Source organism: Crotalus tigris, unplaced genomic scaffold, assembly GCF_016545835.1.
Source record: "Crotalus tigris isolate CLP2741 ecotype Arizona unplaced genomic scaffold, ASM1654583v1 scf7180000019630.4133010339:1179603, whole genome shotgun sequence".
Taxonomy (NCBI): domain Eukaryota; kingdom Metazoa; phylum Chordata; class Lepidosauria; order Squamata; family Viperidae; genus Crotalus; species Crotalus tigris.
In genome coordinates, this window is record NW_024097627.1 from 844,606 (window position 1) to 858,919 (window position 14,314).

General features: G+C 39.8%; 1 protein-coding gene across 1 annotated transcript; it reads right to left on the reverse strand.

The window, feature by feature from the left end:
- Positions 1–246: 246 nt before the first annotated feature.
- Positions 247–12,391, reverse strand: RTCB (RNA 2',3'-cyclic phosphate and 5'-OH ligase). Its single transcript, XM_039363923.1, has 12 exons — positions 11,833–12,391; positions 10,935–11,013; positions 10,198–10,265; positions 9,140–9,239; positions 8,241–8,397; positions 5,253–5,409; positions 4,421–4,580; positions 4,033–4,208; positions 2,664–2,852; positions 2,268–2,378; positions 969–1,088; positions 247–731 (listed from the first exon to the last, which is right to left on the reverse strand). The coding sequence occupies exons 1-12, from the start codon at positions 11,923–11,925 to the stop codon at positions 624–626; spliced, it is 1,518 nt and encodes a 505-aa protein (XP_039219857.1). The 5' UTR covers positions 11,926–12,391; the 3' UTR covers positions 247–623.
- Between the last annotated feature and the right edge of the window lie 1,923 nt (positions 12,392–14,314).

Consider the following 14,314-nt stretch of genomic DNA (forward strand, 5'->3'; position numbering starts at 1 on the left):
GAAAGTAGTATTGTTCCTCTACTAAAGTTCAAGTAAAGCTTCAGATCAGGGATACTACTGGCATGTGAGGTACACAGAATCATCTGCTCCCAAAGTACCCACTGTCATGTAGTGGGGATGCAACAGAAACTGCTGAGTCATGGACTTCTCTAGTAAAAATATTTCCAAATTTTCCTACATCCTACAGATTGCTATCTTAGTCAGTCTTAATGTATTGGTCAAAACAAAAACCTGTTTGCCATGTTATATATTATTACTCAAGAGTCTACATGTTTATTAGACAGAAACAACTGAAGTTAGGGGGGAAAACCCCCTTCAAAAACAATGTTCTTGAAAAAAAAGGTGGCTATTAAATTAGCACTGGTCAGAACAGACTGTTTATTAGGATCAAATAATCGTCTGAAAAACTGTTTCACTCCTTTCTCTCAAAGAAACTGTCAGCTTCACACAACTTACCATCAAATCAAAACAGCAACACATCTTGATTTATCCTTTCTTGTACCACATTTTTTAAGTCCAAGAGTTCTAACAAACAGTTTGTCAGAGTTTCCATCTGAATGGAAACATAATTAATGAGTAATCTGAGTAAGAAGAGGTTCTGTCAAATTCTGTGAATGGCTTCTTTACCCTTTGATTACTGCAATGGGCCTCAGTTTAATCGCTTTCTTGCTGATGCCAGCTGCATGGCAGGTGTTAACCACATCTGTCACATTCTTATAAGATTCAGGTGCCTAGGAAAAAAAGAGATTAAAAAAGGAAATGATATGCTTTGAGGTGTTAAGAGAAACAATTTATCCCAAATTAGAGAAGGAAAAGGGAGCCCTTTTCAGGCAGAAATTAGAGCATTTAATTTGGTAGATTCTCATCAACTCTATTTTTTCTTCTGATAATAGATGCTAATACTTTGCTGTGAAAAGAAATCCACCCCAGAAATAAAATTGTCCAAAGAAAGATTAAAGAACTCTCACTTCTTCCATGACTAGTTTGGGAGATGCAACACGGATTGCAATCCCCATATCTGCCAACTTGTCCAACACATCCTGGAAATCCAAGTTACGTCGTGATTTGGCACGGGACAATGCACGGCCCTGTAGGATAATATATTTCTTTAAGTACCAGTCTTCAAATTGAAGCAAACATTAATAACATGAATGAAGAAAGCAGTTATATGTGGCCTTGGCCATATATTAAAATAAACAGAACAGACTGTTTAAGATTCCTAAATTTCTTAAGGGTTTCTAATATACACACATATAAGGACAGTTCCTTAGATATGTTCCATCTTGGACTTTGACTGGCCAGGTCCAACCAAGGTGAAAGGACTCAGTCTTGTGTTGCATTATGAGTTTGAGTCAGTAAATCTTGAGAAAGTGGGCAGGTTCTCAATGCAGTTACTTTCAGCCACCTCATTGTTGAATTCTAATTAAAACAGCCAGGAAATCAATTTGTAATTGAGTCACTCATGCTCTAGTTACTTTGTGGATCAATACTGCAATGTGCTCTACATTGGGCTGACTTTGAAGATCACTTGGAATTTAACTGGTCAAAAATGTAGCAGTCCGGGCAGTTATGGGCACGCCTTGGTGTGCCTATTTAATACTTGTAAGTATTTGTTACCAGTATTTTTCTGGGTGCAACTGAAGATAGTAGCTCTGACCTATAAAATGTTAATAGGGCACAGAGCCTGGTTATATGAAGGACCAGCTATTTTCTATGATATCAGACTGGCTTGCTTGATCTAAGAGGATTAGCATGCTCAGGGTTCCTTTATTAAATGATGTCATTTATCAGGATCCAGGAAGCATACCTTCCCCTGCCTTCTGGCATGAAATCTCCTCTGCTATTTGTGTGGGTCACACCTTGATAGTATTCCGAAACACTTGTACATCTGGCTGTTCTTCCAGGCCTTTGGTTAGGTTAGCAGGGGTCCCTGCCAGATTTTATGCAGAGTGTGGATGTAGTTAGACTGTTCCTCCCTTTGGTTTTATTGTACATTATCCAGAGTCAGTTTAGAGTTGGGACTGAATAAGTTAAATACATACACTATCTAAATCATCCTGGACATTCTAATACTATATTGCCTACATTTCTAAGTTACTATAATCTCTCCGCATCTTCATTTGATCCCACAGCAATCATGGATTGCTGACCCCATTCCTCTTGCCAGAATAACTGAAGCTTTATTTTGGCTGGTATGTTATCCAGATGTACAGAAATATGAAGCAAAACACCATGATTTAGAATAAAGCAAGTGGCCTCCTACTCACTGCTCCATGGCAGGTGGTTCCAAAGGTTTCAGTCATGCCTTGATTAGTACCAGTAAGGACGTAACTGCACGTTCCCATTGTTCCACCAATCAATACTGGCTGGCCGGTCAGCTGGAGACACACATACAATGAGTGTTAGAGTTATGCTGGAATGGCTGCAAATTATTATCAACCAATAAAAAAAATGTTGATGAAATACAGTTGATATATATTTTTTATTAGAATCAGCTAATTTACACTGTCTACTCTAAACTAACTTGCAAAAGAGGATGCAATATATCTGTGAAGAAATTAGACTAGGTTGTGCAGCCAATTAAGTGAAAAACTCCACCAAGGATGCAAAGGGAAATGAAAGCTCATGAATGCTAACAAGAGAGAAATCTCAGAAGTTCCTACTTGGTAATCGACAGCTATAAGAGGGTGGTGAGGAGGGAATGCTCTGGTTGATCCTTTCCTATGCACCAACAGGGTCCGTTCTTTGCCATCTACCACGTGCTGTTCTACTTTTGCAATGTTGTGAGACACATCGTAGATTACATGCATGTCCAGATCATCAGGAGTGGTGTTGAAGACTTTAGCAAATGCCTAGAAAACAATACAGGTACACAAGATAATTCTAATATGTTTTGGGGGATTGGTATATACAGAAACTGGCATTTTAGTTATAATTATCTTAAATTCTTCCTCCAACGATCAGTTTATCTCAAGCTTCCTACATTCTAACTACAGATTTTAACAGCAATTCTTGAGTAAACGTACTTGGGAGACATTCTCTAAACTGACTGATAGTGAATGTGAAAAGACAATTATAATTTTATTGGTAAAATGTACTTCAGACTATGGCTGGAATGGAACATATAGTTCAGCGGAATCATTAACAAAACCTTTTCTGAACGCTGCCCTGCTGCTCAAATTGTAAATTCCTTCAATTTGAAAAACAGGCCAAGTCTGCTTTCTTCAAGACAGAAAATGGCCATTATTTATGCAAAACTATTCATATACACTGTGAGCAAACATTTGAAGTATTGCTCTATCCATGCACAAAATAGGCACAATCTATATCTAAAATCTTAATGAACTAAAGTGAATTGGCTTTCAACCCTAAATATCTAGACAATATGACCCAAATTTAGGGCAAGTCAGTTTTGGAGAAAAGGGCTATAATTAAATAAAAACTCAGTTGACACTTCATGTTTAGAAAAGAAAGCCAAATGTATTCATACAACTGAGTTTGTATACAATGATATACAAGTAGCACCAGTCCCAATTGGGATTAGCAACATGGTTTGCTAAGCAATGAATCAACTAACTGTGGGTTATGATTTTACTTCTACCTTCTGTATTCTGCTTGGAACAAGCCAGTTAAGAAGCACACAAATGGCAATAACGTGAGTGCAGGATGCCACAACAGTTGTAAATGTGCACCAGTTGCAAAGCACCAAATGCTATAATTGTTGTGAATGCAAGAATTGATTGCAAAGCTATTTTTGGCACCATTATAACTTTGAATGGTCACTAAACAAGGCAGTCAGTAAGGACTACCTGTACTTCTTTCAAGATAGATATATCACAGACCAACTTCACGAATCCACACTTTCCAGTTATTCTGGGACTGAAGTCCATGTCATTCACCATCAAAACACATCTGGAGAACACCAGATTGGGAAGAATATCTTAGCTAGAGCTCAATTTCCCCATCTTAGCCAGTTACACCTGATTATTTTTAAAGAGTGAGAAGCGATGAGCTATTGCTGTCCCCTCTTACCTGTCTAGTAAGAAAAGTCATGGAGGAACGATTGACCCATGCATAGTTTCCAGCTGCTGCCATCCCTTTCAAATAATCTTGGCCCTCCTGAGAAGCTATCCTAGCACATGCCAACTGGCGGTCATTCACTATAATCTTGTCCCGTTTCATTGCTTTTTCCATAGCTACTAAGGCATCTGAAAAATAGGACCAAATAAATTCAGAAATTGTGATCTGGACCAGCAGGCTTAGAATTTAAAATATAGTTTTAGATTCCATACATATAAGCTAATTGCATAAAGATGGTATATTTTTCCCACATAAAGATTGTGCCGTAGAAACTAGCTCTAATATTATATTAGATAGTCACATTTCATTTCCAGAACAAAAAAGAACATTAGCCAAATACCTGTAGCTACTTGGTGGCCAAGGCCTCTGCTTCCACTGTGGATCATCACACATATTTGTCCCTTATGGTCTATACCCATCTTTCGGGCTGCATATTCATTATAAATGTCATCCACAACTTGTATCTCAGCATAGTGGTTTCCTGCTCCCAAAGTCCCCAGCTGTTAAACCGAAGAGGAGAACTTAGCTTTTCCCAACATGAAAAATGAAATATTTGTGATTTTTACTAGAAACCCTGGAAAATTAATGCAATTTAACATCCATTAGTCTTACTGATGGACACTGAGTTTTTCCACATTCCAGATGTTAAGGGAAAAGATTCTCTTTATTTTCTGAACTGTTAAGCTTCTTTTAAACTGTATGTTTCCTAAAAAATATTAGACTAAAATCAAAACATTAGATAAGATGTAAATTGAAAAATCAATAATACTGAATCACCAAATCAAACATATATAAAAGATAATATTTAAGGCTAATCAATCAAAAGGTGAAATTTCATTACAACAAAGTGAAGTCCTCATTAATCAATGCAAGAACCAGTGTGGTGCTATAGTTACAGACTGCTAGACTACAGCCGCAGAGAGCCAAGTCTAATTCCACACTCAGCCATGGAAACTTATTGAGTGAGTCACCCAGAGTATGACACATGAAAACCAAAAGTGAATGGGTAACCTTTTGTAACCATGACATCAGCTAATCAAATCTCTGATCATTGTTCTGATGTCCTATAATGCTATTAAAATCAACCTGATTAAATTAAAATTAAATTAAAATTCATTAAATTAAAATCAGCATTAAATGACCATCCAAAATTATATCTACAGTCTGATTACCTGAGGTAAACCTCTTTTCTTAGCTCTTGCTGACACTTTATTTGGATCTGCCTGCAACATCCTCCCATATTCTTCACAATGCTCTTTATCCTCAGCCCAGGCATAGCCCTCTCGTAAGGACCAGTCTACTCCCATCTCTAAAGCTTCCTCCAGGTCCCTGGGTATGAAAGACACTCCAATTAGGAGACCACAGACAATTACAGAATGAAAGTTAGCACAGATTCATTCCTACATCTTAGTTCACAATTATCAGATCATTCCGAGTATAAATACTTTCCAAGTTCCGTTGCTGCATTGCTCAAGTGTTGTCATCTAGTGGGAAGTAGAAAGTGTCCCTTTTCCATAGAAAATCCTGCCCTGTGGAAGAACCTTTCCCTTGGGATCTGGCAGCTCCCCATCCCCAACTTTTAACTTTCCTGAAAGTTGAAAAGGGCTGAGTTTTCTCCCAGACTCTGGGATGGGGTAAAGTTGGAGCCTGAGGATGCATAGTTTGAAGCACTGATATGATGGATTAAGTGCTTAATGTTCTGTTTTTTGTTTTTGTTTTATCATTGTGACCCACCCAGAATTGTGTTCTGTAAGGTGGGTGCCCATGCAAATCTTTTAAATCAAGCATTCATTAGCAAATATTTGCACTTAGAACATAGACAACTATATAAAATGCTCTTTCAAATAAGTGAGGTTCATTTTCCTTTTCCTCTATAAAGAAAACAGTGATTAAACCCAGTTATTGTTCTCACACTGCAAACAAAATAAAATAAAGCTAGATAGGTTGGAAAGTTTCCTTTCTCCTCACCTTATAGAGGCAAAAGAACTTCAATGCAGCAAATGTTTAAAGATTTGGCCAGCATAGGAGAAAATAATGAACATTTGTATTGTATTTGTACTTAATTTTATTTATATGCCGCCCAATCCCAAAGGACTCAGGGCGGCGTACAGAGTTAAAACAATCATAAAACAATAAAATAATACAGTCATACCGCGAGTCCGATCATATCCTGCCCCCCCCGGGGACATCAGCCCCAGGCCTGCCGGAACAGGAGAGTTTTAATGGCTTTCTTAAAGGCCGGCAGGGTGGGAGTAGTTCGAACCTCGGGGGGAAGTTGATTCCACCAGGTCGGAGCCACCACAGAAAAGGCCCTTCCCAGAGGGCCCGCCAGCCGACATTGTCTGGCCGACGGGACCTGAAGGAGGCCCAATCTATGGGACCTCACCGGTCTCTGGGAACTGTGCGGCAGAATGCGGTCCTGTAAGTAACCTGGCCCTATGCCATGAAGGGCTTTAAAGGTGATAACCAACACCTTGAATTGCGTCCGGAGACCCACAGGAAGCCAGTGCAGCTCGCGGAGGATAGGTGACACGTGGGCGTACCTTGGCGCGCCCACAATCGCTCTCGCGGCTGCGTTCTGAACCAACTGCAGCCTCCGAACGCCCTTCAAGGGTAGCCCCATGTAGAGCGCGTTACAGTAATCCAGTCTTGAGGTGACAAGGGCATGAGTGACTGTGAGTAAAGCCTCCCGGTCCAAATAAGGCCGCAACTGGTGCACTAGGCGAACCTGTGCAAAGGTCCCCCTGGCCACAGCAGATAGATGTTGTTCCAAATTTAGCTGTGAGTCCAGGAGGACACCCAAGTTGCGTGCCTGCACTGAGGGAGGTAAATTTGCCCCCCCCAGGACTAAAGATGGACCATCCAGTTGGCCTTTGGGAGGCAAGACCCAGAGCCACTCGGTCTTGTCAGGGTTGAGTCTAAGCCTGTTCACCCCCATCCAGACCCTCACATCTTCCAGGCACCGGCACATCACATCGACTGCTTCACTGAAAGGACAAGGGGTGGAGATATATAATTGGGTATCATCCGCGTACTGATGATACATCAAGATAAAACAACAGGGATGTCTCAATTTAAACATGATGGCATGTTTTGGTGGCATTAGACTAGGCTGTTCTAATTGGTTCCAATCCCCACCTATAAAAAAGTTTCCCTGATGTTTACCTATGTCAGGTCTGCCCAAACACAGATCTTTAGGAAAGAAAGACCCTCGACTCCATTTGGTTGAAGTGATAGATTCTTTTACTAAAGTTAAGTGGTTGTAGCGAAAGTAAGGGTAGATCTGAATAGTCCCATGCAAAGGTTACTTTTTCTCTTTGCATGGCCCTCTCCCCTTTGACCAGTCTATCAGTGTCCAATAGCATGCCGTTTAGATATTTTGGGAACCACTTGGTTGTTTGGCGACACTTGATGCAGTTGCACATTCTGTTCCCAGACCAGGTGTTCTTGGTGACTGGTTTACTTTGGCTTGGCACCTCTGGTTTCTATCAAGGCTGTCTCCCCCTCCCATCGTTTGTCTCCACATTCCCATGTCTTTTCTCTCCCTCCCTCCTTGCATTTTATGGCAGGATGCCAGCAAAGTGTAGAAGCTGAAGATGGTAGATCTGACATCCTATGAGAGTTCGTTCAGAGATGTCTGAACCAGCTGACCATTGCATGCATACTACGGAGTTACTCTGACAATTAAGAAGACAGATAAATATATTGTGGCAATTGTGATAATCCCAAATCTTTTCTTGATACCCCAAAATATTTGAGGACTAAGAAACATGGTTCTTAAATAAGTACAATTGTCAGTATGAGTGGTTGGTTAAAACATAGAGCCTCTTAGCAACTATTACTACCAAATTACAAGTGAGTTTACACTAAGATAACTTTTACCTATCTGGATGCCCTCCAGATGCATGGACATAAACTGCCACAATTCCCAATCAGAATGGAATTCTGGAAATAAAAGTCCTCTAGATATACGATGACTAACCTATGCAAAGCTTTCAAACAGCTCTGTATCAAAAATTGTACAATATTCTGACATTTTTACTTGTTTGCAACTCAACAGATTTGCAATGCATGTGATGTTACATTTCATTTTCTTTCTGCCTTCTTCAGAAATGAAGCAAAAATACAGACATTTGAGAAAATAAAAAATTAGTTCTTACTTGGCATTCATGGGGATGACACCCTTGGATCCCACCCCTACAGGAATGTGGTCAAACATGGATTGTGCAAGCTGCTCCTTCACTGGCTGGACATCACACTCATCAAGGTTGGTCCGCAATAATCTAACACCACAGTTAATGTCAAACCCTACACCTCCTGTATGAGTAATCAGAACATACCTTTTAAAATTCAGCTCAACAAGTCATTTTATGCAATTGCTAATATTATGAACTCAAAATACTCAATTATCAGAATATGAACTTAAAAACTCAGAACTCATCACTGCAATCATCACTGCAATCAATTTTTGTCGCAGCTATAATTATATTCAGTAAACCTTATATAGCTAGATATTCTGATAAAGAAATATATTTGTATTATATGGAAAGAACAGAACTATTCTGCACTAGTTCAAGGGTAAACATAGTGAAATGTTATACTTTATCATAGATCATCCATTTATTTATCCTCCATCACACTTCGTTAAAGTTATTTCAGCTTAACATTGAATTTTGCAGTACAAGCACTTGTTACTTTAAGATAAATCTAATATAGACACTGTCCTCAAAAGGTCAATGAGAGCATTTTGCTTTGGCCAGCATACATATACTGGAAAAATATCCACCTGTTTCTTCAAATCAGTCCAGATTAAAACTATGGCATCAGTACTATAAATTCTTTGGATAATTAAGTCTTTTTGGCCTTAGAACTAAAAACCTCCTTACAGTCGAAAATATAACATACTACAGAACATATCACCAGTCAACTGTTACTTACATAGAATGGTTAACAATATCTCTGTACAATTGTCTGAATTGGAGCCTGACACATTTAAAACGTATTTAGAGGTACCTAAGAGTTCTCTTTCCACACAAATAATAACTATAGCTGTCTATACCTGGTGAAACTACTGCTTCTGGGTCATTCATATCAAAGGCTGCCATATTGCCAATAGCAAAGCCATACCCTGAATGAACATCAGGAAGTCCAATAGATCGCTGAAATACAATTTTTGTAAAGAAAAGAAAGGCAATCAATATAACAATTATGAATGATATTCCTATGCTATGAAGTAATCCTAGCCCAGTCATATTCCCATTGCAAAGCATCCAAAAGCAGAGATTGCAACATTTATATCAAGGGGTGTACCATACTCAAAATGACAACTGAAAATAAAGAAATCATTTCATTTCAAAAATTAACGGCAAATACTCTACTTCCATCATATCCATGAATATCTGAATTTACTTTAAGAAATTGTTAGGATAAGAAAGTCTGACAGTATTCTTATTGCGAAGTTCTTGTAATTCTGAACTTGGTTGTTTGTTTGTAGATGTTTCACTAACCAACTAGGTAGCATCATCCATCCTTGCACTGATAATGGTACCTACTTGAGTAAGAAAATATCTGCAAGCAAATCACAAATTTCAGAAGCTCTAAGGCAGTTGTTCTCAACCTTTTTATACGGCGACCACGGTCATAAGCAGGTGGCACGCATGCGTGGCGGCGCCCCCTGCATGGCACGCATGCGCGGCGGCGGCCCTGCATGGCGCGCATGCGCGGTGGGCCCCCGCGTGGCACGCATGCGCGGCGGCACCCCCGTGTGGCGCGCATGCGCGGCGCTGCCCCCATGTGCCGCCCCTGCACGCTGCGCATGCACGCCGCCGCCCCCAGCGCCAGCTGACGAAAAAAATGGTGGATCGCGTTGTTTGGCGACTCCCGTGAAATGGTCGTTCGACCCCAAATGGGGTCGCGACCCACAGGTTGAGAACCGCTGCTCTAAGGGCTTTACAGTTCAACTCTGAGCTATACATATTCTTTTCTATTGGAAAGCATTCTTATTTCTATTTTACGCAATAGTTCTACTACTCTTCTAACACTTTACTACATAGAAGAATCCATACCAAAGTCCTCCTATAATGATTTTATTCTGGATTTAAAATAACAAGGACTCACATGAACAATACCAGGTAATGCAGCTACATTTCCAATTTGTTTCATGGCTGGAAGAAAGCCACCAGCACCTTAAAAAAAGGTAGAAATTAATTTCCTATTTCCTATGAACATGTAACTCAGAATTAACATTTTAAGGATAAAGAACAGTGCTATTCTCTTAACATTTACTCAGAAGAACAAATGATGGAATTAAATAAGGCTTATTCCTAGATAAGCATGTAGAGGACTATAACTATAACCACTTGCATATTTCATATGCTAGGCCTGCAGGCCGAATGCATCATAGTGAAACCGCACCCACTCCATTATTGGCAATGGCAAAAAAGTCACGATACATTGCAACACGTCATGTGATGTTGCGAGTTTGATACCCCTGTGCTAGGCCTATAGAAAATGAAAATATTGTGAAACATGAGATAAATTGGGTATAAAACATATATATTCAAAATTGGAATTTAAAGGGTACATGTCTTTACATTTAAGCAAGCAGAACTAAAGAGCAAATGGTTATTTTCTCATGCCCAACCAACAAATCTTCATAAATCAAGACCTTTTTAAAAATGTCTTTATCCAAGCAGCCTATTAACCACAACATATTTATGATAACTAAACATAGAAGAAGCTGTATTGGACTTCTAGATATATTTGTTGAATATGTGACAGATTTAAAGGAGAAAAATATTGGAGGCATTAGGAAACAAGGAGATTCAAACAGACAATTGAAAGCTCATACATACCTCCACCTCGGCATGCATTTCTTAGTTCTTCAAACATCAACTTCTCCAATGAATCATTCACATAAAACACACCCTCCACCTAGAGACAAAAAGAAGAAAATTAGAAAAAAGGACCACATATTCAAAGGTAGGATGCACCATTCAAACAAATAATTTTAAGTAACTGTATCATGAAAACTAGAATGCTTCCATAATTAGAGTTATTTTAAAAATATATTCTTCCAGTAAAGATGTAGATTTGTTGTAAATAGTTTAAAGCAGGAGTCCCCAAACTCTGGGCCGTGGAGCAGTATTTGTCCATGGCCTGTTGGGAACCGGGCCACACAAGCAGCAGGCAAGCAAGCAAAGCTTTGTCTGCTCATGTATGGGATCTATGTTCCACGTGAACCATTCCCCCCCCCCTCCAAGTCTGTGGAAAAACTGTCTTCCACAAAACCTGTCCCTGTTGCCAAAGAGGTTAGAGACCTCTGGCTTAGAGGTAGCTTCCTAAATAACCAATAGTTTGAACGAAATAAATAGTCCACTTGTAAGATGAATTATCAATATCACAATTGGTACTCTGATTAGCTACACTTACAGATCAAATTTTTCCCCACCAAGAAACTGCCAATTTTAGATGCATTATTTATAACTAACTTTTCATCATTTGAGCCAATATCATTTGACAATTATACAAAATGATAAAATGCAATCGTAGGCACTGCAGTAGGTTAAAAACTGAGCAGAACCAAGCAAGTGAACCCTCGACATTTTCTCTTCGTCGCACTGACAGAATGATCGCCCAAAGGAATGAAAGGCACTCGGGGGAGCTTTTAGCTATTATCATGCTCCAGAACGAAGTCTAGCGATGAAAACAGCAAGAATTCATTGCTCGCCCCTTCGCCTCTAATCAACTCACGTTCATGTTGGGCACAAATCCTTTCTTGATGCGCCAGCAGTTCTTATCCAGTTTATCCAAATATTGCAATTCATCGTTGTAGTTTCGGCTCATGGCGAAAATCACAGCAAACGCTCCGAAGTAACTAACAGAAGAACGTTTTTCTCAGGTGTTTCCCGGCAAGGGGCGGCCACGTCCACTTACGCCAGTACGGAAGCCGAGATGGCTCCGCCCCAATTCTCTATCAGACCGAGAGGAGCTACTACGGAAGCCGAAAAGGCTCAATTTAGGATTATTGGAGCAACGCTGCAAAAATTTGGACGACTGTTGGACGGAAATAAAGGGATACTGAGTCTTCGCTTACGTGTAGCGGTCGTTTGTAGTTTTGAAACTAGTTTTGAAACAGGAGTCAGCTAAGATTCCTCTTTTCTGCCTCTCTCGCTCTCTTTAGAAACAGCTAAAAGTTGGTGTTTTTGCGTGCTGTCTCATATCAAATGGAACAAAGGCGGACACGCTCACAAGAGTCAAATGGGGGAATACACTTTCGAGTAAGGAGAAACAGCCAAACCACGATTCTATGCGTACTTTCACTAAGAGATGGCTATCTAGAGCAGCGGTTCTCAACGTTTGTGTGACGGCGACCCCGTCACACAAACATGCGCATGCGTGGCACGCATGGGGGCGGCCCCACACACAGTAGCATGCGTGGCGCTGCCCCCCCAGGGGAGAAAATGGCAGATCACCCCCTTTGGCGACCCCCGAAAAATGGGCGATTGACCCCAAATGGGGTCGTGACCCATAGGTTGAGAACCACTGATCTAGAGATACACATTAGTTGCTGGAGAATGGCATTTAACCATATAAGATTTCATGGAATATATAAACATGATAAAAGAGACTACTGTAATCCAGGAATTCATATAAAACATTTATTAGTTTTTTTTAAAATATATTTTTTAATTTTAACAAAAAGTACTTAAGACACACCGTGGTATTTGGGTACACAAACATTCCAAAGTAAAAAAACATACATAAACAGCTCAACTTAATACATTTACTATCCTCTCTCTATTTCTCACAGATAACATAATAAATTTAATATATTCCATTTCTAGCTTAAATTTCTATTACTATTCAACCTGTTTTAAAACTTTATTAATTTAGAATTACCCTAATCCAGTTGTTCTCAACCTTTTTAATGCCGTGACCCCCAACTGGTCGTAAATCGAGGACTACTCAACTGGTGCAGCACCGTTTGCAGAATGGGACTTTTGGTGGGCTCAGCAGGGCAGAGACAGCCTGGACAATTCCTATTGGCTTTTGAAAGCCAATAAAATTAGACTCTATTCTATTGGTTTTCAAAAGCCAATAGAATAAAAGGGAGTAGCACAGCTAAGGAAAAGGAGGGAAAAATGGCGGACAGCGTTGTTTGGCGACCCCCGGGAAATGGTCGTTCGACCCCAAATTAGAACCACTGCCCTAATCAAATATTGTTTTACATCAACAAATTATTACTTCAAATATCTCTACCAGATATATTGAAGATCTTAATCTCTCTCAACCCTCTTTTTATCACCAATCTCATTCATTTCTTCTTCCGATGATAACTATCTTAATTTAAAAATAATAATAATGTTAAACCTTAATTCCTTTCAATTCATTACACAAACTTCAAATTCCATCCAATTAATTATCATACCTTATCAGATCATATTATTATACACAAAAATCACCCAATCAATTTATGCACTTCAAAAATCCATTCTCATAACTAAGCATTTTTTCAATTCCAGATATATGGTTATTCGGGTTTTCTCCCGCGTAAAATTGGAAGTGTCTTGGTGATGTTTCGATGAAGTCCCATTCGTCATCTTCAGGCTGATATTTTCAGCTTCGTGCTTCGAGGAGCAATGTGTGGTCTTAGCTGTTTCTTCCTTTTAACTGCCAGTGGGGGTATGAACTGATTGGGTAGGAGCTTAGCTGTGTTCTGATTGGGTGGAGGTGTGTTCTGATTGGTTAGGGGTTTGGCTGTGCTCTGATTGGATGGGGGGTTGGCTGTGCTCTGATTGGATGGGGGAGTGTTCTGTTTGGGTGGGGGCTTTGTTGTGCTCAGGTTAGTCTGAGTTGCAGGGGGATTTAAGATGGTGGGCTGCCTTGCTATTTTTTTGACTTCGCGTTCGTGGTTGTGCCTCATCTTCATGGTGGGTGTCAGTTTGCTTCATGTATGGATTGGAGGGGTTTAAAGTGGCTAATGATGCAACTGTGGTCTGGCTTCTGATTTGTGGTCGTGCCTCATCATCCGTCTTTTTTCCTTTTTAGTATCCAAATAAAAGTAAAAAATAGTCTTTTAGTATTTATAAAACGCCTTTCTTCCCCACAAAAAAGCAAAAGCCACCTTTCCAAGCCAGGGAAATAATTCCAAAAGCTCTTACAGATACACAAACATAAAAAAGTAGAAAAGAGAGTGTTACAAGAAAAATTTTCACCCAGATTCACCACGGGG